General features: G+C 51.1%; 8 protein-coding genes across 8 annotated transcripts; 2 read left to right on the forward strand and 6 right to left on the reverse strand.

Annotated features, from left to right (window-relative positions):
• Positions 1–328: 328 nt before the first annotated feature.
• On the reverse strand, positions 329–3,566 carry MGYG_08831 (hypothetical protein; the record flags this gene model as incomplete). The annotated part of the gene is made up of 9 exons (XM_003169236.1): positions 329–783; positions 837–938; positions 988–1,133; positions 1,192–1,384; positions 1,449–1,665; positions 1,725–2,110; positions 2,186–2,792; positions 2,859–3,296; positions 3,378–3,566. 9 exons carry the CDS (start codon positions 3,564–3,566, stop codon positions 329–331), a joined length of 2,733 nt encoding a protein of 910 aa, XP_003169284.1.
• Positions 3,567–5,449: 1,883 nt separating this feature from the next.
• On the forward strand, positions 5,450–7,124 carry MGYG_08832 (glycosyl hydrolase; the record flags this gene model as incomplete). Its single annotated transcript, XM_003169237.1, has 6 exons — positions 5,450–5,728; positions 5,793–5,852; positions 5,915–6,269; positions 6,332–6,463; positions 6,551–6,943; positions 7,030–7,124. 6 exons carry the CDS (start codon positions 5,450–5,452, stop codon positions 7,122–7,124), a joined length of 1,314 nt encoding a protein of 437 aa, XP_003169285.1.
• Positions 7,125–8,723: 1,599 nt separating this feature from the next.
• MGYG_08833 (WSC domain-containing protein 2) lies at positions 8,724–11,679 on the forward strand (the record flags this gene model as incomplete). The annotated part of the gene is made up of 5 exons (XM_003169238.1): positions 8,724–8,768; positions 8,837–9,657; positions 9,714–9,847; positions 9,912–10,933; positions 11,005–11,679. 5 exons carry the CDS (start codon positions 8,724–8,726, stop codon positions 11,677–11,679), a joined length of 2,697 nt encoding a protein of 898 aa, XP_003169286.1.
• Positions 11,680–11,765: 86 nt separating this feature from the next.
• Positions 11,766–13,576, reverse strand: MGYG_08834 (hypothetical protein; the record flags this gene model as incomplete). The annotated part of the gene is made up of 2 exons (XM_003169239.1): positions 11,766–12,026; positions 12,500–13,576. The coding sequence occupies 2 exons, from the start codon at positions 13,574–13,576 to the stop codon at positions 11,766–11,768; spliced, it is 1,338 nt and encodes a 445-aa protein (XP_003169287.1).
• A 646-nt stretch (positions 13,577–14,222) lies between these two features.
• On the reverse strand, positions 14,223–15,977 carry MGYG_08835 (hypothetical protein; the record flags this gene model as incomplete). The annotated part of the gene is made up of 1 exon (XM_003169240.1): positions 14,223–15,977. One exon carries the CDS (start codon positions 15,975–15,977, stop codon positions 14,223–14,225), a length of 1,755 nt encoding a protein of 584 aa, XP_003169288.1.
• Positions 15,978–17,282: 1,305 nt separating this feature from the next.
• On the reverse strand, positions 17,283–17,762 carry MGYG_08837 (hypothetical protein; the record flags this gene model as incomplete). Its single annotated transcript, XM_003169241.1, has 2 exons — positions 17,283–17,457; positions 17,650–17,762. The coding sequence occupies 2 exons, from the start codon at positions 17,760–17,762 to the stop codon at positions 17,283–17,285; spliced, it is 288 nt and encodes a 95-aa protein (XP_003169289.1).
• Positions 17,763–19,035: 1,273 nt separating this feature from the next.
• On the reverse strand, positions 19,036–20,826 carry MGYG_08838 (siderophore iron transporter mirB; the record flags this gene model as incomplete). The annotated part of the gene is made up of 1 exon (XM_003169242.1): positions 19,036–20,826. The coding sequence occupies one exon, from the start codon at positions 20,824–20,826 to the stop codon at positions 19,036–19,038; it is 1,791 nt and encodes a 596-aa protein (XP_003169290.1).
• Positions 20,827–21,699: 873 nt separating this feature from the next.
• MGYG_08839 (hypothetical protein) lies at positions 21,700–22,464 on the reverse strand (the record flags this gene model as incomplete). Its single annotated transcript, XM_003169243.1, has 3 exons — positions 21,700–21,851; positions 22,082–22,344; positions 22,385–22,464. The coding sequence occupies 3 exons, from the start codon at positions 22,462–22,464 to the stop codon at positions 21,700–21,702; spliced, it is 495 nt and encodes a 164-aa protein (XP_003169291.1).
• Between the last annotated feature and the right edge of the window lie 812 nt (positions 22,465–23,276).

Raw genomic sequence — 23,276 nt, forward strand, 5'->3', positions numbered from 1 at the left:
AGCGCCACAGAGGGTGCTTCTTGTTGGCTCTCTTCTCTGTGCAAGCTGCCCAAGAGTCTTCTCGTTAAAGCTCGTACAGTTAATCATTATTGGCGAAGAAAGGGGGAGGCACCGAAATACTATTTGATGCAACGCTGTGTGAATGCTAGGGTAAAATAGGTCTATCTAATGCATGATGGCTAAATTGCAGCTAATGATGGTCAACCATCAGGTAAGACAGTAGGAAATTAAAGGTAGGGGAAAAGAAAAAAAAGGCCGACATGGAATACATATGCACCTCTAAACGCCACAAGTATTGGGACAGATACAACCGTGAAACAGAAATTAGTTAGTAGTTGAAGATCATGAGCGAGGGATTGAGAAGCAAGGGGAGCAGAGCGTGGAGAGACAGGGTCACGGCCATGGGAACGACGGCAGCAACCTCCTTGATCTCCCAACCTCGTGGCGCGAAGTTCCCAAGATATATCATCCCACCGATCAGGGGGATCAGGATGGCATACATCCACTTGAAGCTCTTGAAGATCTTGGGTATTTCCTTGAAGAAGTTGGAGTCGACCTTCTCTTTTGCCGTGGCGCCCCATTCCATCTTGATAGAGAGCATGTGGGAGAGGAGTGCCAGACTGAGATGAAACGAGACGCCGCCGAAGAAGATAGCCATCATGGGCATCCATTTGAAGTTTTCGATGAGAGCGGACCAGAGGCTCTTCTCTGAAAGACGGGATCGGATGATGGCAAGGGTTACATTGCCGAGCAGTGAAAACACAACGATAAGACTCAGGAGAACTGGACAGATTGTTAGCTAGGTCGACCTAAGTGTTAGTGTTAGTGATACATACCTTTCCAGGATTCGATGTAGAACTTGTCCAAGTAGCCGTTGAACCATCCTACCAAAAAGTAATTCAAGATAGTGAGAGGGAAGCCAGAGGCAAGAGCATAATCTGGTATAAGTTAGCATGGGTACACTCCAATAGACAGCAGGGCTCTTACAGGAAGAGATATATCCCAGGATGGTAATCTTAGATGAAAGCTGCATGTTGCACCAAAGGAATGTCATGAAGAGCTTAGTAAAAGGGCCCTTGTAGATCCAGGTATAGATCGGGTTGAACACCAATTCATTGCATCCATAGGCGTATCTACAGGGATTGGTTAGCATACTATCCAAACCTGAAGGTGTAACAGGATAATACATACTTTTCCCATCTTGCCAATTCATCGTAGATAGTCAGAGATACACCTTCCTTGAACTCATCACCGTGGTAGCTCGCTAGACGAACGATATCACCAGCAATTTGCAGCCGAAGTGCAATGTCAAAATCTTCAGACACATGGCTCTCGGACCAGTAGGCTACATAGCCGTCGTCCGGTTTTCCCACCGATTGGACAGCTGGTTATTTTTGGTCAAAGTGAGCATATTATTGGGTGTATAATCAGGACCAGTGTGAACGTACCCTTCCAGCGAAGAAATGCATTGTGGCCGACAAAAGGCGCCGTTTCACCACTGCCAACCGCAAAACGGATGGACGAGTAGATCAGGTTGGTAAAAAATGTAATTCCATTCTCGAAATAATCTCCAACGACCTGCATGACACCAGTTGAATGTTGAATAATAGCCACTTCAGGGCTTAAGAACATTTCGGCTGCCCCGTAGAGTAAGCAATCGACTGGCTGTGAATTTTATTATTAGTATTGAAGTTTTGAATGATGATATTGGGGGTTTATCATACCACTCGAGTATCAGCATCGACAATGAGAATTGCTTCTCCGATTCGGATATCTCCTGCGGCTTTGATCCGGCTATCAGATTCGAGAACTTCCTGCAAGGCCAGCTTGTAATAGGCTTCTTCTTGAGAAGCATCGATCATTTCGGTTGTATCCAAGGTATCTGCGAGCATCTCCAGCAGCCTGTCTTCTACTTTGTTTGAGACATTGAGCGCAAAGTTCATGTTAGAAGCCTTTTTGAACCTGCCCTTGCGGATGTAGCCATCCTCGTTGTTCTTTGGCCGCGAGACCCATCCGATGTTATTGTCATGATAATAGCTGATGCGTTCTTCCCGCTGCTCCTCAGAGAGATATGCGAGGCCGTCATCATTGACAAAGATTGTGGCAGTTCCTATTGTATGTGTCATGTTAGTCTTGGAATCAAAGGGAAAGGAGCAATTGACAGTATCTGATAGCCTGTACGTACCTCCGTGGGATTCGTAGTAGGATATGGCAGCTTTCAAACTGGTCACTGTAGGGATAATAACACCAGCGAGGGACTCAGTATATACCGGCAGCTGAATGGTGATGCGAGGCGGCTTGAAGCCCATGGCATAGGCCTGCGAGAGATCCGGCCTAACGGGGGAATAGAAGCGGGAGTTCGTTTTCAGCGTCTTGATGGGCCCAATGGCCTGGAATAAGTCTGAGAATATAACAATGACAAAGAAGACGCTAAAGAGCATGAATATCGGCAGAGAGGCAACCAATGCGAATCTAATGTATGATCCATCCACGAGAGTCTGGAGAAGGAGGTTCGAGACACCAAATCCTAGGAGGAGCACCACGATCAGACACATTCCCAGGCCCACGAAGATGGAGCTTGTCAGGGCCAATGGCCGGTCCAGGGACTCTATTGGTGCGGCTGCCTCTTCATCCCGGACACACAGGGGTGGGTTTGCCAGTCCACTGGCTTCTTTGTTCCAAAGGGGCACAATGTTGCGGGTAGATGCAGCTGGGGATCCGATAGTGGAATGTGGAAGAGAGTGATGCGGCGTCTGCGAGGGAGCAATGACTGAGATACGAGTTCCGCAGATCTATAACAGCAAATGTCAGTATTTGTCTTGATATTGATATTCGTTTGAACCATAGGGATGTCATACAAAGGCAAGGAGCTTCTCTTCAACGTCCTCAGCATGGATAAGGATCTTTTCGAGCTCGTCATGCCAGATCAAGAGGAGCCTCTCCTCCCTAACCAGCGCAACGTACTGAAACTTCTTGACTGCACTAGACGGTGAGCAGGCAATCTCAGACAGAGACTGGACTACCTGGACTTGGAAGCCGGAAGGGAGAATCAGCTCGGTCTGGTCTGGCTGCAGGATAGAGAAGATGATCCTAGTGATCTCCGTGGCCATGGTGAAGGCGACGGCGACATTGATCTTCTGCACTGCGCCGAGCAGCAGCGGATGGACCAAATCCGGCTCGGAGATGTAGACGCCTCGGGACTTTCGAAGCAGCAAGCCATGGTATTCGCTGTCAGGGTCTGATGGGGGAGGGCACCATTTGCTGGTAGCAAGCCTTGCATGCAGATATTTGATTATCTAGAGCCGTCAGTTCTGGGGTATATATAACGCGATTGAATAGATTGGATGATCAGATGGATGAACGGAATGAGGCCTTACTGCTCGGTACTTTGCATCGTCGTCAATTCCAACCGGTGTCTGTGTCCCTGAGTGGGAGATTGGTCGACTGGATGACTCTTGGAGAGAAGATAGGCCGGACTGCCTTGGGAGAGACGGAGGCGCAGACTGAAGCTGTTGCTGCTGCTTCTCTTTCTGCTTGCTGTCTGTCTTTGAACGTTTCCAGAACATCCCTGCGGTAACTATAGCTGTGTATGGCCAGGCCTGAACGACTGGAAGACCGGCTGATGGAAGGGATACGAATCCCCTTAAGAACGCAGGAAGAAGTGCATCCGGGACGCTGCTTGGGCAGAGATATCAGAGAGATCAGGCAACGCCGGTGGCTGTCGAGAACTCAAGATATCAAGGCAGCGCAAGTCTAGACGGCCTGAAAATCTGATAGAGATAAGGGACTGAGGGAAGAGAAAAGCCACGCCGGCTCCTCTCGTCTTCTCGTCTCTTCTCGTCTTCCCCTGCCGGCAGCTGAGGCAACGAGCAAAGCCTCATGTCATGAGCTGGCTAGCTTTTTCTTCTTGTCTCAGGGATCTTTTTCCCCATCGGGAGGATGCCTGTCCATTCGACAAGTAGCAAAGTTCCTTCGATTGCTTCCAAGGGGACTCCGTAAGAAGTAGGTAAGCCAGTCCTCCGGGCATGCTTGGACGGGACTCGACGGCGTGGCAACCAACGCCCGGCTATGGGATCCCTGCATGGAAGATATCACATATTGCGAGCGCTACCGATAACACGGGCACGCCCTTGTTCTTTTTTTTTTTGGCCTCTTTCTTCCCTTAATCTTGTCTGACTGCTTGCTTTTTTTGCTTTCCCTGGTCGAGAACAAGCCGGACGCCGCGTAGGGGTCCATCTGCTAGCTGACTACTCCGTAGATAGATAACCAGCAGCTACCCTGTGCGGCCAGCAACGCAGTGCAGCGCATGTAGTCCACTACTCAGAGACAAGATGACAGGACCGGGGTGATGCCCGCTGGCCAACAGGGTGTGTCTCGTCAAGCGAAGGCAAATATACTCCAAGGACTGCCCGGCTGTCTCCTGTGCGTCTGAACAGGGGGGGTCTCTCTCCCCTTCATGAGCTGTCCAGATGCAACCGTAATTTAAGTAGTTAACTGGATATGGAGCGTGAAGCAGCAGAAGCAGCATCTCCCAAGGCTTGCATCACTTGGCCGAGTCTTCCGTGATATCCTGTAGCTCAACTAACTAGTTATATGCTCGCTGTCACCGTGAGACTGCTGGAAAAAGGGGGCAGACGATCCCCCATACTCCGCATGTATATACGGCTGCCACAACGGCCTGCCCCTCCATCACCGATCGATCTGCCAGCTCGAGCCACGCGAAGAAGACGAAGAAGACGGCGAAGAAGAAGTTAGTTGACTTAAGGACGCAGATCAAAAGATCCGCCGGCGAGCAAAAGAAGCAAAGAAGGCGAGACTAGGGGGAAAAAGCAAGCAAGCAAGCAACTTCTTTGCTGCAGGAAAAAACAGCCATCGTATTCGCTAAGACACGAAGGGACAAGTCTTCTCACCAGCCTCGCACAATTTAATGCCATCGCAAACACCGCGAGAAGGGGAAATTTCTTCCGTTCCATGGCATGGAGGAAGCAAGGAGTCAGGCATGAAGCATGAAGTAACTGTAACTATATGCAGTTATCCGGTGCACGGCCAGGGGGACCCCCCCGTTCGCCCGGTGGCTCTCCAGATGGCCCTTTTTTTTGCTCGAACAGCCAGCCAGCCATGTAGCTAGATGTCTAAGAGTTACGGAGTATACTTGAGATATCCGGGTCCCGATCTTCTTGTCTTGGATTACCAGGAAGAAGCCATGCAGAGAGGGCCTGTTGGGCCGTTAAGGGTGTGCCGATATTATGGGCCGTCAGGGGTATAGCATCGAGTCGCTATATACTACTTATACACGGCCAGGCGTCTGACGAAGGCGACGGGCGGACAGCATAAAAAAGATTGAGATGACCGGCTGGACGACAGTGCCACAGCTCTGAGAGCTGAATTCTGCTGTCTGATGCCTATACCTGATACAATATCTGATAGTTATCCGAGATAGTTGTCAGAGATGGAGAAGCCAGCTTTGCAGGACCCCTTTGCCAGCAGCGTGGCCACCTCAGTGCGGACGGCCTCATACCACTCACAGCCGTCCGATAGACAGCAGGGCCGGCGGCAGCAGTTCAAGTCATACCGACTCAACGGCGAGTATGAGCGGCCGTGGCTGGGGGACAGCCGTCTGAAGCGCTCGCGCGTTGGCTCCTACATCATCTGGGGGCTTATCGGCCTGGGGCTGGCTCTCAGTGCGTACATCAACTTCACCGTCACGCAGAAGGTGTCGAAGCACCAGGTAGGCTACTTTTTAATAGTTCTACATATTCGATAGCAGTGGTCATAGCTAATAGTATATATAGTATTGCCTGATACTGGACGACCAGTTTTCGTCTCTCAATGAAGACACATGGAACCGCGAGGTCCAGGCATGTCGAACCAACCACTGATGTATCACTGAATAAAATACTAACTGCAGACATAGATCGGGGGATTCGGGACAGGCGCCTTTGACTGGACCACGACGGACGAGAAGAACGTGTTTGTCGACAGTGAAGGCCTGCATATCGTCCCTACACTGACCACAGAGTCAACCTCCATTACCCCTGAGCAGCTGGTAGATGGCTACACGCTCAACCTGACTGCGACCGGCGGTGACGGTTCCTGCACAGGGAAGACCAATGCTGCCTGCTCGATACGCTCGAACAAGACGACGGGGGCCATCATTCCGCCTGTCCGGTCGGCGCGATTGAACACCCTGGGGAAGAAGAGCATCCGCTACGGGCGAGTGGAGGTCGTGGCGAAGATGCCGCGCGGAGACTGGCTGTGGCCCGCTATCTGTAAGTCTATGTCTATCCCTACACCAACTAACTAGCTATTGATACGATACTGACATGGCTAGGGATGCTGCCGGTCAACGAGACATACGGCCCCTGGCCCTCGAGCGGCGAGATCGACCTCGTCGAGACCCGTGGAAACGACGTCGACTATCCCGCTGGCGGCAGAGACGTCATGTCCAGTTCCTTGCACTGGGGTGAGCTCTATCCGTTTTAATCCCTCTCATATAAATATCTACGTTTGTGTGAATGGCTAGCTAATTGTTGCTGAAATTAACTAACAGGCCCAACACCGGAGACGGACTCGTTCTGGCGGTCGACCAGGGGCCGCGAGCTGCGGCGAACCGACTTCTCCAAGGGCTTCCACACCTTCGGCATCGAATGGTCGAAGGACTACCTGTTCACCTATATCGACAGCCCGCTGCAGCAGGTCCTCTTCTGGAGCTTCAACAAGGACCAGACGATGTGGCAGCGAGGCCACTACGAGGGTGTCACCGTCAACTCCTCGCTGGTCAGAGACCCCTGGTCCCAGACCGGCAATTCAAACACTCCCTTCGACCAGCCCTTCTTCCTCATCCTCAACGTCGCCGTGGGCAGCACAAACGGCTGGTTCCCAGACGGCAAGGGAGGCAAGCCTTGGACCGACGTCGGCCGGGCTTCCTCGGACTTTTATTCCAGTACGTTCTTGATGCCCTTACCCGCAACGAGCTAACAACAGGTCAATCAAATGGGCGGAAGGACGCTAACTGGTTTATGCAAACAGGCCTGGACAAGTTCTACCCATCATGGCCCAAGGACAACAGCCGTGGCATGACCGTCAAGTCGGTGAAGATGTGGCAGGAGGGAGCCTGTGGCTGATATAAAAACAGCATTATCTCTAACTAATAGCTAATAACCCAGTACTGCGCTGTTCCCGTCGCCCGTGATGCTAAGTCAGTTATCCATTTGATTTCTCGCTCTCTCGTATTCAAATTTAATCGTAACCGCGCCAAGCTGTTCGCGGGTGAGATGGCCGAGATATCAACTTCCATCACCGTCATCGAACTCTGCTCTCGCAGCTACATCCCTGCAGCCGGAACCGCTGCGAAGGATGCCGAGCACTGAAATAGACCAACTGCTTGCAAGTTGGCTAAGAGAAAAAGCAAAGAAACTGCCCTAGAAGCAGATAAGAACTTAACTAATCGCGGACAGGGGCCAGGGGTCAATGTATCTTCGTGAGACTGTGACTTCTTGTCTCGCTGGCTCGCATCTGTGATGCCAGGGTTGACCCCCCCCTGCTATATCGCTGGCAGGCCCGCTCTTCTCCAGGCCCACTTCGAGAGATAACTAGGTGTCATCGCGATATTTCAAAGCCTCGAGCTGCTGTTTCACCAGACAAATTCGCCAAGGAGGTGGTCGTTCTGAACCGTTCTTCCTGATGAACTCCTGCACGACCAGCTGCTGTGCATCTGGTGCTATTATGCGTAGTTAGGCACAGGTCAGATCTGTGCAACCAGTGGCTATGCTCTGGTCTGCTACGCTACGCCATGCCATGTATGCATGCAACGGACGGACTCTCAGTCGCAATGAATGTCTTGCATAAAAAGGAATTCGGCAGCAATCACACGAGCCAGCTTTCGCCCTTCACACCCTTGGTCCGGCCCATGGGAGAGGGTCAGCCGTGGGAAGTGTTCGTCCAGAGGACCCTTCGTACCCCAAGGGGCCCCTCGTCTCCAGTCCAGCCGCTGCTGAATTCCGGAGAGTGTTGCTAATTTTGCCTCCGGCTCTCTTTGGCCTCGGTGTTTTCCTTTTTTTACGTATATACGCTTTGGGTTTTACAGCCCACCCCCCGAAGTGCAGTTTGAATGACAAACTGTTACTAGCTATACCCCTGAAATGGGAAATCAGTCTGTCATTTCTTACTCTCCATACCGCCCCCTAGCCGGTCCAGCTCATGTCCGCCATTCCTACGAAGGACGTAAATTGGGAATGTCTCAGAGCTATATGCACGGATTCGGCGTTGGTCAACCATGCTCGGCACATCTCCATGCGCCAGCAGGCGAACAATAGCCCTGCTGGATTGGGCTACTTTCTCGCTAGAGCCAAAGCATGGAGAAAAGGGTGGCATGACCTCTCTCCCGGGGGTAGGGGGAGAGTCGCGAAAGAGAGAAAAGTTATAAATTTGGCTCCTCTGGGCAACTCTTGTTGCTGATCTTGGATTTCTTGGTAGCATCTGGACGGAGCATAGCATCCAGAATAGCGTGGCTCTTTGTACAGCTGAGGTAGGGGTCTTTTCGGCTTACTGGTTGATTATACCGGAGCTACCAAGAGGCTGACTTTGTACGGCAGCTATAAGGCTGTTCTCCCACCGACAAAGAGACACAGAGAGACACAAACACATACACACACAGAGAGAGAGCGTCTGTGTCCGTGTGTGTGCCCTGAGTTGGCTGCTATATACCAGGCAAGGCTGACAAGATGGCTCGAATTACCCCCTTCCCCCATATTGTTAGCATCTTTCTCGTAAGTTCTGACGTACTAGCAGTTTATACCCTCGTTTCAGTTTCCAGCAACCTGCTAATGCCCACTAGTTCTCATTACTTGCTAAGCTTGCCCATGGAGCGGCTTTGATCCCAAGAGCAGACGGTGATGACTGGAAATACCTGGGATGCTACACCGACCAGGTGGGAGCAAGAACTCTCGGCCAGATCGGGTACACCATCGGTGGCCCCGGGAATATGACCGTTGCCAATTGCCAAAACGGATGTGCCTCCCAGGGATACCCGCTGGCCGGTGTTGAGTACAGCAGTGAGTGCTGGTGTGACAGCCAGCTGCGTAGCGGCGGTGGCCCGGCTCCTGATGGAGAGGCAATGTGCTCGATGCCTTGCAATGGCAACCCTGGTGAGAAATGCGGAGGTCCAGGCAGGCTGAACCTATATCAAAACTCCGCCATCGTGCCAACTAACACCATGACGGCCTCGACTCCCTCGACCGAGACCGGATCGCCAACTGCTACATCTGACCCTGAACCACCTCAGGGACTGCCAGACGGCTGGCAGTATGCCGGTTGCTACGAGGACAACGTCAACGGAGGTCGTGTTATGGGCAAGCTGCTCCCTGATAGCTCAACTCTCACAATCGAATCATGTATTGCCAGTTGTATCAAGCTTGGGTACACTGTTGCTGGAGCTGAGTACTCCAGGCAGTGCTTCTGTGACAACTTCCTTCGGAATGCCGCTCCAAAGGCAGTGGAATCCCAGTGCTCTATGACCTGCAGCGGTAACACTCAGCAGAAGTGTGGTGGCCCTAGCCGATTAAGCGTCTATTCCAAGGGCAACTTGACCGTTCTCCCTATTCCTGTTCCCCAGACTGGAGGCCTCCCCGGTGGCTGGAAGTATCAAGGATGTCTCCAGTAAGCTAGCATCCATATACCTTATGGCTACAGAACTCGGCTAATGTTATGTCTAGGGACAATGTCAATATGAAGAGAACGTTCCCATACCAGATTGTCGACAAGACGAACAACACTGCCACCAACTGCCTTAGCCGTTGCTCTAAATTTGGATTCGGGGCGGGTGGCATGACATACTCGGAAGAATGCTGTACGTCCACCTGCTACTTAAGAGACATATTTATGGACTAGCCAGTATACTGACCAATGCTTAGTCTGCGGAGATTTCGAGGATATTGCTGCTGCCGGAGCCAAACTTGTGCCCGAGGCCATGTGCAGCCAGACTTGCTCTGGCAATGCAACCGCCATCTGCGGTGCTGGCAACCTGATAACATACTACAAGTGGATGAATGAACCTCTGCAGAAATGGAGCCGTCCAACTGGGAACAATGCCGGCCGCTATGAGTTCCTCATCGGCGGAGTGCTCGTCCCTCTTATCACAACTGTCGGTATCAACGGCAAGATCACGTTCCAGGAAAAATCCGGAACTGGCGATCCAAATACTACTGGAGCATACGAATTTGACCCTTTCTACGAGAAAGATTTTAGCAAGGCATGGCGCCCAATGCATGTCAAGACTGATATCTTCTGTGCTGGAGGACTTGTCCTTCCAGACAAGGTTGGCAGACAGCTGACTGTTGGCGGCTGGTCTGGCATATCAACCGAGGGCGTCAGACTTTACTGGCCTGATGGCTCTCCTGGAAAGCCCAGTGTGAATGACTGGCATGAAAGCCCAGACGACCTAAGATTGCAAAACGGCCGATGGTATCCCACTGCCATGACGATGTCCAACGGCTCCATTCTCGTTGTTGGAGGAGAGGAAGGATCAAATGGTGCACCCGTACCGACCCTAGAGATTCTTCCCCGAGTTGGCCCCGTCTTGTTTATGGAATGGCTCCAGAGAACTGACCCAAACAACCTTTACCCTTACCTCACCCCTCTCCCCAGCGGTAATATCCTAGCCGCGTACTACAATGAGGCAAGAATCTTGGACGAGAGGACTTTTGATACCGTCCGAACTCTGCCAAATATCCCAGGAGCTGTCAACAACGATGCTGGCGGCCGCACGTATCCCCTAGAGGGTACTATGGTGCTTTTGCCCCAGAAAGCCCCCTACAACGACCCACTTGGTGTCTTGATTTGCGGTGGCTCTACACCTTACGGCGGTGACGCATTGGATAACTGTGTTTCCATCCAGCCAGAAGTACCAAATGCTCAATGGGTGATAGAAAGAATGGTAAGCATTACTATACCCCCTTCCATAAAGATGAAGGAACAACGGTTTTTCTAACACTGTTCTCAATATAGCCTTCTAAACGAGTTCTCACCTGTATGGCTGGTCTTCCTGACGGAACATTCCTGATCTTAAACGGAGCAAGGAAGGGAGTTGCTGGCTTTGGCCTAGCTGAAGACCCTAACCTCGGAGCCGTTCTATACGACCCTTCAAAGCCAGTCAACCAGCGTATGAGCATCATGGCAAACACCACTATTGCCCGCATGTACCACTCAGAGGCAATTCTAATGGCAGATGGCCGTGTCCTGGTCACCGGCTCAGATCCACAGGATCCTCGATTCCCCCAGGAACGCCGCGTTGAGGTTTTCCTCCCCCCATACATCCTATCAGGAGCGCGCCGCCCGACCTTTACTATTACCAACAAGGACTGGGCCTATGGCGGGAAATACACCATTAAGATCACATCTGGCAACCTGTCGAGAATCAAGATATCGTTGATGGGCATGGTTTCTAGCACCCATGGCAACAGCTTTGGCTCCCGAACTATCTTCCCTGCATTTTCTTGCAATTACAGTACCTGCACCATCACGGCACCACCGGATAGCCACACAAGCCCGCCAGGATGGTTCATGTTATTCGTACTTGATGGCCCAACGCCTTCCGTGGCCTCCTTTGTCCGAATTGGTGGAGACCCTGGCCGACTGGGAGACTGGCCTGCAACTGGTGGCTTCCCACTTCCGGGAGTTTAGATATTAATGACATGAGGCATGAGATATATATAACGAGTCTGGAGGAATAGAAGATACATATGAAGTAATTAGGAATATTTTCGTTGTTACTGGGTTTGAAGGTAATAATTACCATACTTCTGCTCAGTTACAAGTTTACTACTAATGAATGGTGTTTCGGCATTTATAACTATTGAGAAGTAACTTACTATATGAAGAGCTAAATGAATATCAGCTTTTTGCCCTATGAATACTTCCTTGTCTTCACACTCGGTGTTAAACTTGGGAATCCCAATGTTAAGGGTGGACAGGGCCTTTGTCGCTGTTGCTTTGGTTAGGTATACTTTCCTGACTGTCTTCTGCTTCAACTTGTTAGATATTACTTGAGAAAGATTGAGTATTTAAATAGTGATAATTCTTGAAGTAAACTTGTCTATAACTGTCCTTTGATTTAATAGTAGAATAATTACTATCATACTTATTCTAGTATGGAGTTTCGGTATCTCAAGGTACTCGACTTAGACATGAGTTTTCATTTATCACACAATAAAAATCCGTGGGTATGCTGCAGTCAGCCGGCTAGCAAAAAAAAAAAAACACTCGAGAATGACATAGACAGTTTAGAGTAGAATAAAAAAATGAAAGGGGAGAATCCGAGACACGAGACACACACCCAAGAGTCAGGGGCATTGATACTATGGTGTTACTTTCTTTGAGGAGAAGGAGGGCATGCAATGGGCACGGGAGGTTGGTTCTCTTTCCTCGCTAGAGGAAGAACAGTGTCTGCTAACGGGTGGTGTTCTTCAGTCTTGTCTGCAGGCTGTAAGATAGAAAGGCGTACGTCCGATACTGAGGGGCTAGGTAAACGTGGATCGAACTCGTATGCATAAGCGAATATTGGTCGAGCACCTGCGAGTTGGCGGAGGGTGCAGAAGAGAGAGTATGGTGCGAGTAAGAGGATTCCCGTAGAGCGAACTCGATACACTTTCTCAATCTTGATACCAACTGAAGCATCTAAAGAGTCAATCCATCGTAGGAGGTTCATGACTCCCGTGGAGTCTGGATCTTCGCAGATATGGCAGCTAAAAGCAACCTTATAGCAAGGAGAATCGGGTGCGACGGAGAGGCTTGACGTGTCGGTTCCAGGGGTCGGGAATTTCACGCGAACGGAGACAGAGCCATGCAGGAGTTTATGAACAGGAAACTTTTTAGTTGACAGATCGTAAGCCCGCTCCAAAAGCTCTGCAAAGTCTACAGACTGGGCCTTCCCACGCACTTCAGCAGCAGCCTGAGCGAGCTTTGCGGTAAACGTGCGACGTGTGACCATATACTCTGAAGAGCCGAAGGCAATTTGGTCTTCTGAGACGGCTGCAAGGACCTCAAATGTTCCTGTAATAGGACATGGGCGCAGAGACGCAGCAGCAGCACCGCAGCAGTCAACGATAAAAACAATATCGACAGGCACAGATGACACGGTAACATATGAACTCATTGACTCCGCAAGCGTAGAAAAACGCATAGTTGTTCTGGATCTAGGGTTCGCTCCAAAGGTCAAGCCGTGGCAGGGATCATTAAAACCGTGTCCAGCGTAAAAGGCAATAAGAAGAACACGCCCTGGTTTGTCTGGAGAGGATTTGTCGATTGAGACTCTGAGGTGATTGTTAAGCCGTCCATTAAGAGTCCAAGCAGGCGCTTTGTCTGCTGCTTGAAGTACACATTCCTCAACTGTTCTGATACCGAGTACGGCCATAAGGCCAGTGAAATTCTTCGTGTCCGTGGCTGCTCCCGTGTCATCATCCTCAAAACGTATTGCAATCGCGCTCATGCACTGATGGTAGTTGTTTCTCTGGTTGATATGGATCTCCAGGGCCTGCTGGATCTCCTCAGCGCGCTTAGATTCGATGCCAACAGTTTCCATTCTCGCAGATATCAGATAGTGAGCTCTACTTATCACAAACAGGAAAGAAAATGAAAAAAAGACAAGACTGATCTGGAATGTTGACTTGCATTCTTGCTGAAGTGCAATTTTTAGAAAAGGGGGCAATTGTTTGCGGCTTTATATAAGTAGACGAAGTCGATGACTTCATTTCTGTCCTGCCTGTTTTTGGACTAGCGCAATGTGAGACTCCACATAGACGCGCCGCAAAACCTAGAAACGTCCTGCCAAGTTCTTTCAAATGTCCTGCCAAGCTTTCTTCTCTTTGTTTGATTTGTTTGACTCACGCGGTGCCAAGCCTTTCCCACAAACGCAAGCGCGCGGTAGATTCTGCAACTGACAAGTAAGTCGATGGTATCTCTCCGCAGTACTGGAGATTGAATGAAATATAGTTGAAACAATAAATATTCTGTAGAAGTGGCTTAGGGAATACGAGAACAAAAAGGGGTTGGTAATATGTATCAAATGGTAGTTACTCGAGAGCTTGCTAAACAGTGACTATATTCAATCAAGAGAGGGCTGTTATCAACATTCCACAATCATTATATAGGTATAAATAAATACGCTATGCCGTGCCATGCCATTCCATGCCATTGAACAGCGCCAAAAACGCCCATCTTTTTCCCGCTTAAATAACCTGTCCCTTGACCTGTTTTATCTGCTTTACATCGACGTTTCGCCAGATGGCGGCGGCGGCAAACCCGACAGCCCAGATGGCAGTGCCAGCCGTGAGCATACTCGTTTGCGCACTTGAATAGGCGCGTTGGATGGCAATTCTGGCCGGGGAGCCAATGGGGTAGCTGAGTTGGACTTCTAGTTTGCCGAAGATCTCGATGAGGTTGGCTTGTTCCTCGACGGGGAGGTATTCGAGGAGCTTAGCTGGGAAGACGGACTGCCAGATGGCACCGGCAACGGTGAGACCGATGGCTCCGCCAATGGCCGAGAACATGGAGAGAATTGCAAGGATGGCGGCGATCTGCTGGTGGTTTCCGGCGGACATGGCGGCGATCTGGGGGGTGATGATCATGACTCCACCTGCAAAAGCGATAAAGATCTGACACATAACGACGTAGCCGATGTTGGCCTCAGGGTCGCGGAAGTAGATCATCAGGCCCATGAAGAGGGTGTAGATCGGTATGGCGCCGTAGAGGGTGATGGCCTTGTAGCGGCCGGTATAGCGGATAACGATACCAGCAGCGATTCCAGAGATGGTGTTACCGAGACTGTAGATCTGAACGACGTAACTGGCGTTGGTGACGCTGAGGCCGTTGACGACCTGGAGGAAGGAGCTGAAGAAGCTGTTCCAGCAGAAGAAGCTGATGAAGAGGACAGTTCCGAGCAGACAGGCGCCGATCAGGTTGCGATCAAGCAGTAGGGAGAACGGGATGAAGTTGACCGGGGCGAAATATCTCTCCCACAGGGCAAAGAGGACCATGAGCACCAGGCCAAAGACGAGCAGACAGATGACCAGGGGCGAACGCCAGCCCAGCGGCTGCAGAGCGTACAGGTTGAAGGGCAGCAGGAAAAGGGTGAGTCCCGCAGTGAGGAGCAACAGGCCGATGGCATCGAACTCGCGGCAGTAGTAGAGAAAGGACTGCCAGACGGTCCTGGAGCGGGTGGACGAGGCGATGACGCCCTGCTTCTTGGCCTTGAAGTAGTTGTGCAGGACGACGGCGAGCAGCGGCAGGCAGAGGATGGGCACGATGATCGAGAAGGCGCCAAAGCACCAGGGCCAGCCAGGCCCCTTGAGGAAGCCCTCTGAGATGGGCCCGCTCAGCCAGATGGTGATGATGTTGGGCGAGGCCGCAAGGGCCGTCATCAGGCCACGGTTCCGCATGCTGGTCGTATCGGCGACGAAGATGTTGATGCTGTAGAGCAGGGCGTTGCTGCCGACGGTCCAGAACACCTGGGCGGCAGCGTAGGTCTCGACGTTGGCCGTGGCCGCCATCATGACGAGGCCGGCGGTTGCGATGGCCAGCGACATGCCGTAGCCCTGCGGACGGCCGAAGACATCGAGGATCTTTGCGACGGTCAGGTTGCAGACGCCGCCGATGACGCTGCTGAGGATGCCCACCGTCGGCGTGAGCGAGTGGTGCTGGAAGGCAGAGGTGACGAAGGGGGTCAGCGCCGCCACGACGCCCATCTCCATCTGCATGATGAAGTAGACGATCCAGATGAAGGCGTACGTGAGGACGAGCGAGGTCGTCGACCAGACCGTCGCGATGGCCTCGACCTGCTGCACTCCCGCCTGCACCTCTGCATCGACGCCGTCACCACCGCTGCCGCCGGTCATCGTGGCCACCGGCTGCTTCTCATCGTCCTCGGCTGCTGGCGATGCTGGTGATTCTGGCGATGCCGCCGGGTATTTGGCGTCTTCTGCCATCGCTGGAGACACGCAATTGAGCTGATCTCTCCGCTGGCGATCTTTTCTTCGCGGTTGCTTGTTTCTCGAGTGAAAAGTCCCTGGCCCCTGGGGATGAAGCATCGACGGCTCCCGCAGCACTTTTATGCTCTGCCAGTCTGGCGTCCCCCCTGGCATCCATCAACCATCCCGGCGAGCGCAAGGCCCAGCGTACAGCAAGCGTGCAGCCCAGATGGATGCAAGCCGGATGAGCAAATAATCAGCTCATAAAAATAGCCCCTGGGATGGCTCGTTTTTTTATTTTATTTTTGCTTTTCTTTGCTTCTTTTCTCACCAGGTCGTGTTGTCTTGTGTCTCTAGTCGACTGATTATACGGAGCAGCGTGCAGAAATTTCCCGACGTCTTGCTTCTGCGTCTGCGCCGGTTCGCATGAACCGCGAGCTGCCAATGATAATTAGCTCGATTCACCTCAAGTTCCTTGCTGGGCTCGACTCGTTTCAAGAGCTCCGGCGGTTTATTGTTGTTGGCTTGTTTCGGGGGCGAGTTAGCGCTGTCTTGGGAGCGGCTTTAGCTAAGAGCGACTGCTGGGATGTTGCCTGCGGCTGCCTTGTGATATTCGCTCTCGCCAGCCCGCGAAATATGGATTCTTCTGGAGAAGTCGAGGCGAAATTTGCAATCTCGAGATGGACGGCGAAGAGTTAGTTATAAACCTGCTCAAGTCTGCTCAGTCTGCATATTGCCTTTGCATATTCTCTCCTGGGTCAGTGTTTGAGAAGCATAACATGACATGACAGGGACATGCGGATATCCTTCAGTCCAGTACGAAGCAGCCAGTCAACTAGCTAGTAAAGAGGAGAATCTAGGAGCAGAGTGTTGCTGCGATGCTGGCGGAGAAAAGGGAGAAAAGGAGCCGGCTTTATACTGCTGCCAGAGCGCGCGCTGAACGGCTCCAGGCCCGACCAGGGCGGCACGCCTGCGCGAAGGAACAGGGCGACTCCATGGCTAGAGTGCTTTAACAAGAGTTTCCTTGACACTGGAGAGTTCGCTGCCGGCGGCCGTGACGAGTTACAGCGGTAAAGTTGCGGCGTCGCGAGTGCTGTCAGGGGCAGCTCGGTCGCCTCAAGATCGCTGGTTAGAGGCTGCCTGCCGAAGCAGCCGGAAGTAAAAGAAAAGCGTGATGCCCTAACTAACTATATACATAGCTGTCTACGGCTTGTTTATGTCTACTGCAGCCCGCTGTTGTGTACACTGTTCATTTTTGGGTACAGACAGAGCAACAGGTGCCAGCAGTCAATGATAGCATCGTTCCTAATCTCTAGTCCCCTATCACTCGTAGAAGTCGCATGGAGGAGATGAGAAAAAATGGAGACTGCTGGGCTGGGGGACGGGATTCCTTGCATTAACTAAGAGGCTCCCGTTGAGGACAAGCAGCCTGGGAGCTACCGCTCGGGCATAGTCCGACGGCTGATATTCCTTCGCTGTCGATGGCTCGTTGACCAAACTGCAAAAAAGGAAGAGGCAGCAGAGCAGACAGCTGGAGGGAAGATGTTGCGTGCCCGCAAGATATGATACGGACGAAATACTGCCCTTCACAAGGCTCGCCAGGCAGCGTTTTTGATGTCCAAATATAGATAGGATCAGGAGGGTTACACACGGCCTCGTTCACTCCAAGTCCAGATACTCCTCCATATACATCATGCCTGGAGGAGGGAGGAACCCCAGGGAGCCCTCGTATTCAGGCTGCCAGCCAACTGACAGCGGCGCGTTGATCAGCCAGTTGTTCCGGCCGTATACAGTCGTCTTCATCTTGACACGAACATCGTCCTTCCATAACGGGATGCGCACAGGTGGGAATACATGCATGTGTTTACCGAGTCAGTACCTTCGGCCTATTCTTGGAATCCAGATAGCCCCCACAGTCGTATATATGTACATATATACATATGTACCATGGCCGAATCTCTCCGGTGGCCGGAGCGTGATACCAGTCCGTCTTCCCTGGCCAGACACCGACGCGGGATCCAGGGATTGTTACTCCGTATACTCCATCAGAAGCATGGAAAAAAGAAAAGAAAGGGAAGGGAAAAAAAGAAAAGAAAAGAAAAAAAGGAGGGCAGACGCCATATCACACAATCACCAGCAGTCTGGAAGGATTCATCAAATGCAGAGCTCAAGCGCCGGCTGAGCTTGGCCTGCTTCCTTCGCTGGCGGATTCATGCGACAAGCCAAGCAGAGCGAAGCTTGTGAATAAAGTATTCTAGTTCGTGGGTATAAATCATAATTAAGATGGCTGTCGACTGGAAATTTTTTCGGTTTTTGGCCCCTTGTTACTCTAAAGGGCCCGAACGGCCATTTAATTCCCGTGCCCTGGGATCTAGGAGATGGTACTCCGTACTCCATATGCAGTACTCCGTGTATACTCGATATAGCTACTGCCAACACAAAACCAGCGTGGGGAAAGTGAAGTTCCAAATATAAATAAAAAATTAGGTAGTTCACAAGTCGACAAGTTTAAAAGGCAAAAAACGAAGAGGGAAAAAGAAATAAGATAAAAGGAAACAAGGTACAATAAGCAAAATACCACCAGGGGGGGAACATTGGCACCTCGTAAAGCGAAGGCAGCTCCCTGCACATAGCTAAACGTTATGTGGTCATCATCTGCAAATTGCTTCGGTCGTGAAAATAAGATTTGGCGTAGCGAACTGGATAGTTATACGAATGATCTGGAAAACAAGCCTTGTGCAGATTCGTCGATCATTCGTTCGCTCGTTCACTCGTTTAACATGGGGATCACCAAGATACTTGACCGCTGGGAGTGGGATTGGGGCGGTTAACTCGAGACGAGCTCAGGGGGCTTCATCTCTACCACTGAACTAGCCAATTGAAGGTGCCCAACAAAGTACCTACTTGGACGGGGCTGCCATTATACCGGCGAACAAATCCCGTACAACGTAGATATATATGTACTCCGTACCTAGCAAAACAAATTAAGAAAAAGGGCTTCGACTCCGTATATGATTAATTGACTGAAATACAAAGGTTGGCTATCCACAAACTATTCGTGATGCGGCTGGCTAGTTTACCAGACATGCCCCTTGTTTTGTTTAATCCCGATTACATTGATGTCCCGCCAGACAAAAACAGAGAGGAAGCCAACCACCCAAACTGCAGTGCCGACCGCCAGCATGCTCGCCTGGGCGTCACGGTACGCATGTTGAATTGCCAGGCGTGGTGCGGACCCAATGGGGTACGACAGCTGAGTAGAGATGTTTTGGTAGATCTCGGGCAGCTTGGGAAGCTCTTGGGCAGGAAGATATTCTGCCAGCTTCTGGGGGAAGACGCTCTGCCAGATAGCAGAAGCAACTGTTAAGCCAACGGCACCGCCGACGTTCCCAAACATTCCTAATACGGCGATACAGACAGCGACGTGTTGGTGTGAAGCAGCCGCTAAAATCGCAACCTCGTCACAGATCATAATAGTGCCTGCAGCGATGGAAATGAATATTTGGCACATGATGATGTAGCCCACGCTGCTGTCGATCTTGCAGTAGTGCATCATCAAGCCAGAGCCCAGCACGCTCAACGGAATTCCGATGCAGAGACACACTGGTTTGAAACGCCCGGTGTAATGGATCAGGCTGCCGATCGCAATGGCGGACAAGACCGAACATACTGTGTACGTCTGTACAACATAGCTCGCATTCTCAACACTGAGGTTGTTGACAACCTGCAGATAAGAGCTGAAGAAGCTATTCCAGCACCAGTAGCTCACAAATAAAGTAGCTGACAGGATGCATGAACCTAGCACTGTTCTGTCCAGCAAGAGAGCGTAAGGTATAAATGTGACAGGAGCATAGAACCGCTCCCAGACAACAAAGCAAACGATCAGTATACTCCCCACAACCAGCATCGAAATCACAAGCGGCGAGTCCCAGCCTTGAAGCGAATACAGATTGAACGGAAGCAAGAAGAGCGCAACCCCAGTAGACAGAAGCACAAGGCCAATGGCGTCAAACTGCCTGGAATAGTATATAAATGACTGGAGTGACGTTGGAGAATCCCTGTTACTCCCGTCACTTTGCGAGACCAGACCCATCTCCTTTGCCTTTAGGTAATTGGTCAACAGAAGCTGGAAGAGGGGAAGAGTAATCAGCGGTACAAGGATGGCAAACATGCCGAAAGCCCATCTCCAGCCGGGACCAGCGAGGAAGCCAGAGGATATCGGACCGGCCAACCAACAGGTAATAAGATTTGGCGAGCTGACGATAGCTTGCATCAAACCACGGTTGCGTAACGAGGAAGTGTCGGCTACAAACACTGTTAGGCTATAGAGCACACCGTTGTTACCAACTGTCTGAAAGACTTGAGCGGCGGCGTATTCTTGGACGTTGCTGCATATTGCCATCATAACCAGCCCTACAGTAGCAAAGACAATGCAGAAGAGGTATCCTTGGGGGCGGCCAAACACATCTAGAACCTTTGCCAAGGTAAGGTTGGTGACACCACCAATAACACTGCTGAGAATCCCGACGGTGGGTGTCAGGGAGTGCAAGGCAAAGGTGGAGGTGACGTAGGGAGTTAGGATGCTAGTTGTAGCTAGTAACATCCCTTCGACAAAGTATGTAAGCCAGATCATCACGTATGCAAAGATCAGCGCACCACTAGTCCATGCCACGGTCACAGCCTCAATACTCTGGACTCCAGGCTGAACTTGAGGTGTTTGGGGGCCGGCCGCAGCACCAGGACTGATGTTGAGGATGGTGTCGTCGTTCTCGATATCCGCGTATGTATCATCGTGCAAAAGATTCGTGCGCTCCTCTCTATCTGACGCACCGAGATGGCTGGTCTGGGAACCGTTTTGTAACCCCATGTCCGGCAAAAGGGAAAGATATTACCAGTCAGCAGCTCTTGCAGAAGCGCCTGGGTCTGAAGAGGGGAAGCGAGAGAAAAGGGAAGGAGGAAGAATGGAATGGCGCATTGAAATCTCCCCCCTTCAGCTTGAGGAACGGAAAAATAGAAAGTCGGGATTGCGAGATAAGAATCCGAATTCGGCTGCTAGCTTGAAATTCCACCGTAAGGCCGCCGCGTTCACCTTTTAGCGGTGTCAGCTCTCGTTTCTTAACAATGGTGTCCGCGGCGGAAGGATCAGCAAGGCCGCCTGCAGACTTACAAGAGGAACAAGCCCCCTGTCGGGATCCCGTTTTAAGGATAGAGAGTTTCGCCGAACAATCCCGGCCTCCTCACTATTAATAGGCTATGGAGGCAAAAACGTCAAGAGAGTACAAACGTTGCCAAGTGTTTAAATTTTCTAGTGGGAAGGGGGCAGAGTGGGAAGGATGAGGACGGGAAGATAGCTTTCTCAGAGAGTCGGTACAAGAATACTATAGGCGGTAGTTCTCTGGTACGGCACATACGATTTCATGGCCGGAAATGGTGCGAAGGTGGATAGGCGCGGAAACACGATGTTACATATTTTTTCCTCTACCGCTTCCTTTTTAGTTTTTAGTAAGTCACTTTCCTAATATCGGAAATGGTCTGTAATTTAGCATAGGCGTATACATGGAGCACAACATCCGCCTTGGCCATAGCTGGTGGCTGGCACGTTGAGCACAACCATCCAGAAGTCGAAGGATGCAGGTGAAGCTTTTGTCGACTCAACCGCAGAACCTTCCTAACCGACGGCTGAGCCGACCGTCGCTGGGCTTCTCGCTGGTTCGTTCGGCTTAACAAGAACAAGGAGGGACTAGCTATCAGAGTTCGTTAGCGAGGCTTCGGCAGAACAAAAGGGCAGAACCGTAAACAAGCTTGTATGGTCTCGCCTATGCATCATGCAAGGTGCCGCCAGCCTTTCGCCTATCCCTATCCCTTCGCCTTCGAGAACATCACCACAACCACCTGCACCCGAGTTCACCCATGAGCCCGCATTCGGGTGCTGGAAGTACTCTTGTATCTTTCTTTATAGCTGCTTCTTTCGCCCGCGCCGTCTCCCTTTTTATATTGGGAACAGACACAGACCGTCTCATGTGCACGCCAAGCACCAATCAACGCGCGTCTCTGTCTATTTTGGTCATGTGATATCGGCCCGGGCCGCGGCTTCTTTCGACTTCAAAAGTTAAAAAACAAACATCGACATCGAGGATTTTTTTCGCTTTTCGCTGCTCCAGCTTCAACCTCGAGCTCGACCTCGTCGGCCTCAGCAGCAGCCTGATCGTCGTCCCCAGCCGTGTGGACGACTACAGCATTTCCATGGCATTGGAAATCCTCCGAGATGCAGGCTGACGGGGACAGGCTGCTGAAGGATCGATCTCGAAACCCATCAGGCTCTTTCTCCTCTGCTGCTGGTGGAGGACGGTTTACCGCCAGGCAGACAGCTCCGCAAACTGCCACTCTAACCGGATGAGGAGATTAGTCCTCTGCTAGGGTTATACGAAGCAGCTCTCCCTTTGCAGATCGAGCTCGCTTCTTCCTGATGGTGAGAGCTCAGAGTTTGCCTGGTCTTTTTTGTCATGCCAAGTTGCAGCTCTTGAGAGAGCCATGACAAAGCATGGGTCGGGGGGGCCCCAACCAAACACACATCAGTGAGCGTTTTTCGCTGATCAGCCCTCAAAGTTACAAATACCTGATACTTTTTTTTTTAAGTGGAGGCTAGTTACTTTAACTACACTCTATTTTCTTTCTTTTCTTTTTCTGTTTCCTATGGGATTCTTTTCATCTCCACCAACTCGCTCACAATATCAACTCCATGTGGAGAGGAGTTGGTTTGAGCAGTCACTTGGCCCTTGTGGTCGCAATCTGCCAAGCGACGGGTGAAATTCTGCAAGCATTTGCTCAGGAAGTAAGATTTCATACGGGCTGGCTATTCTTAACGCAACATCGATATCGATATACGAGCTTCCCACAGCGGGAAATTTGTCAACCCCATCCCCTTTTTCTCATCGTGCCCAATCAATTGCACCAAATATGATCTCAAAACACCCACCAGTACATGTGGCGACCATGCAATCCTACCTTCGAGCCATTCCGGAGAAAATGGCCCCCCCTACCACGTCACTCGCCAACTGCGTGGTAAGGCCCGCCTTGCTTCCTTCCTATTTTTGATTTCTGACTTCTCCTCTTTTTTTTTTTCATTAATGAAGAAGAAAATAAAAATATCATCCTCCATACGGCATACCGTCACTTGGCTCGCTTCGTAAGGCTCTAGGATCGTGTTGAAGCTTGTATCAAGGAACGAGAGGCTATGACTATTTCTGCACGGCATTGCCGTATTCTCAGCAGCTTAGACGGATGGGTATATATATATGTGGACGGGCCTCCCGCTGC

The sequence above is a fragment of the Nannizzia gypsea genome, genomic scaffold (assembly GCF_000150975.2).
Source record: "Nannizzia gypsea CBS 118893 supercont1.10 genomic scaffold, whole genome shotgun sequence".
Taxonomy (NCBI): domain Eukaryota; kingdom Fungi; phylum Ascomycota; class Eurotiomycetes; order Onygenales; family Arthrodermataceae; genus Nannizzia; species Nannizzia gypsea.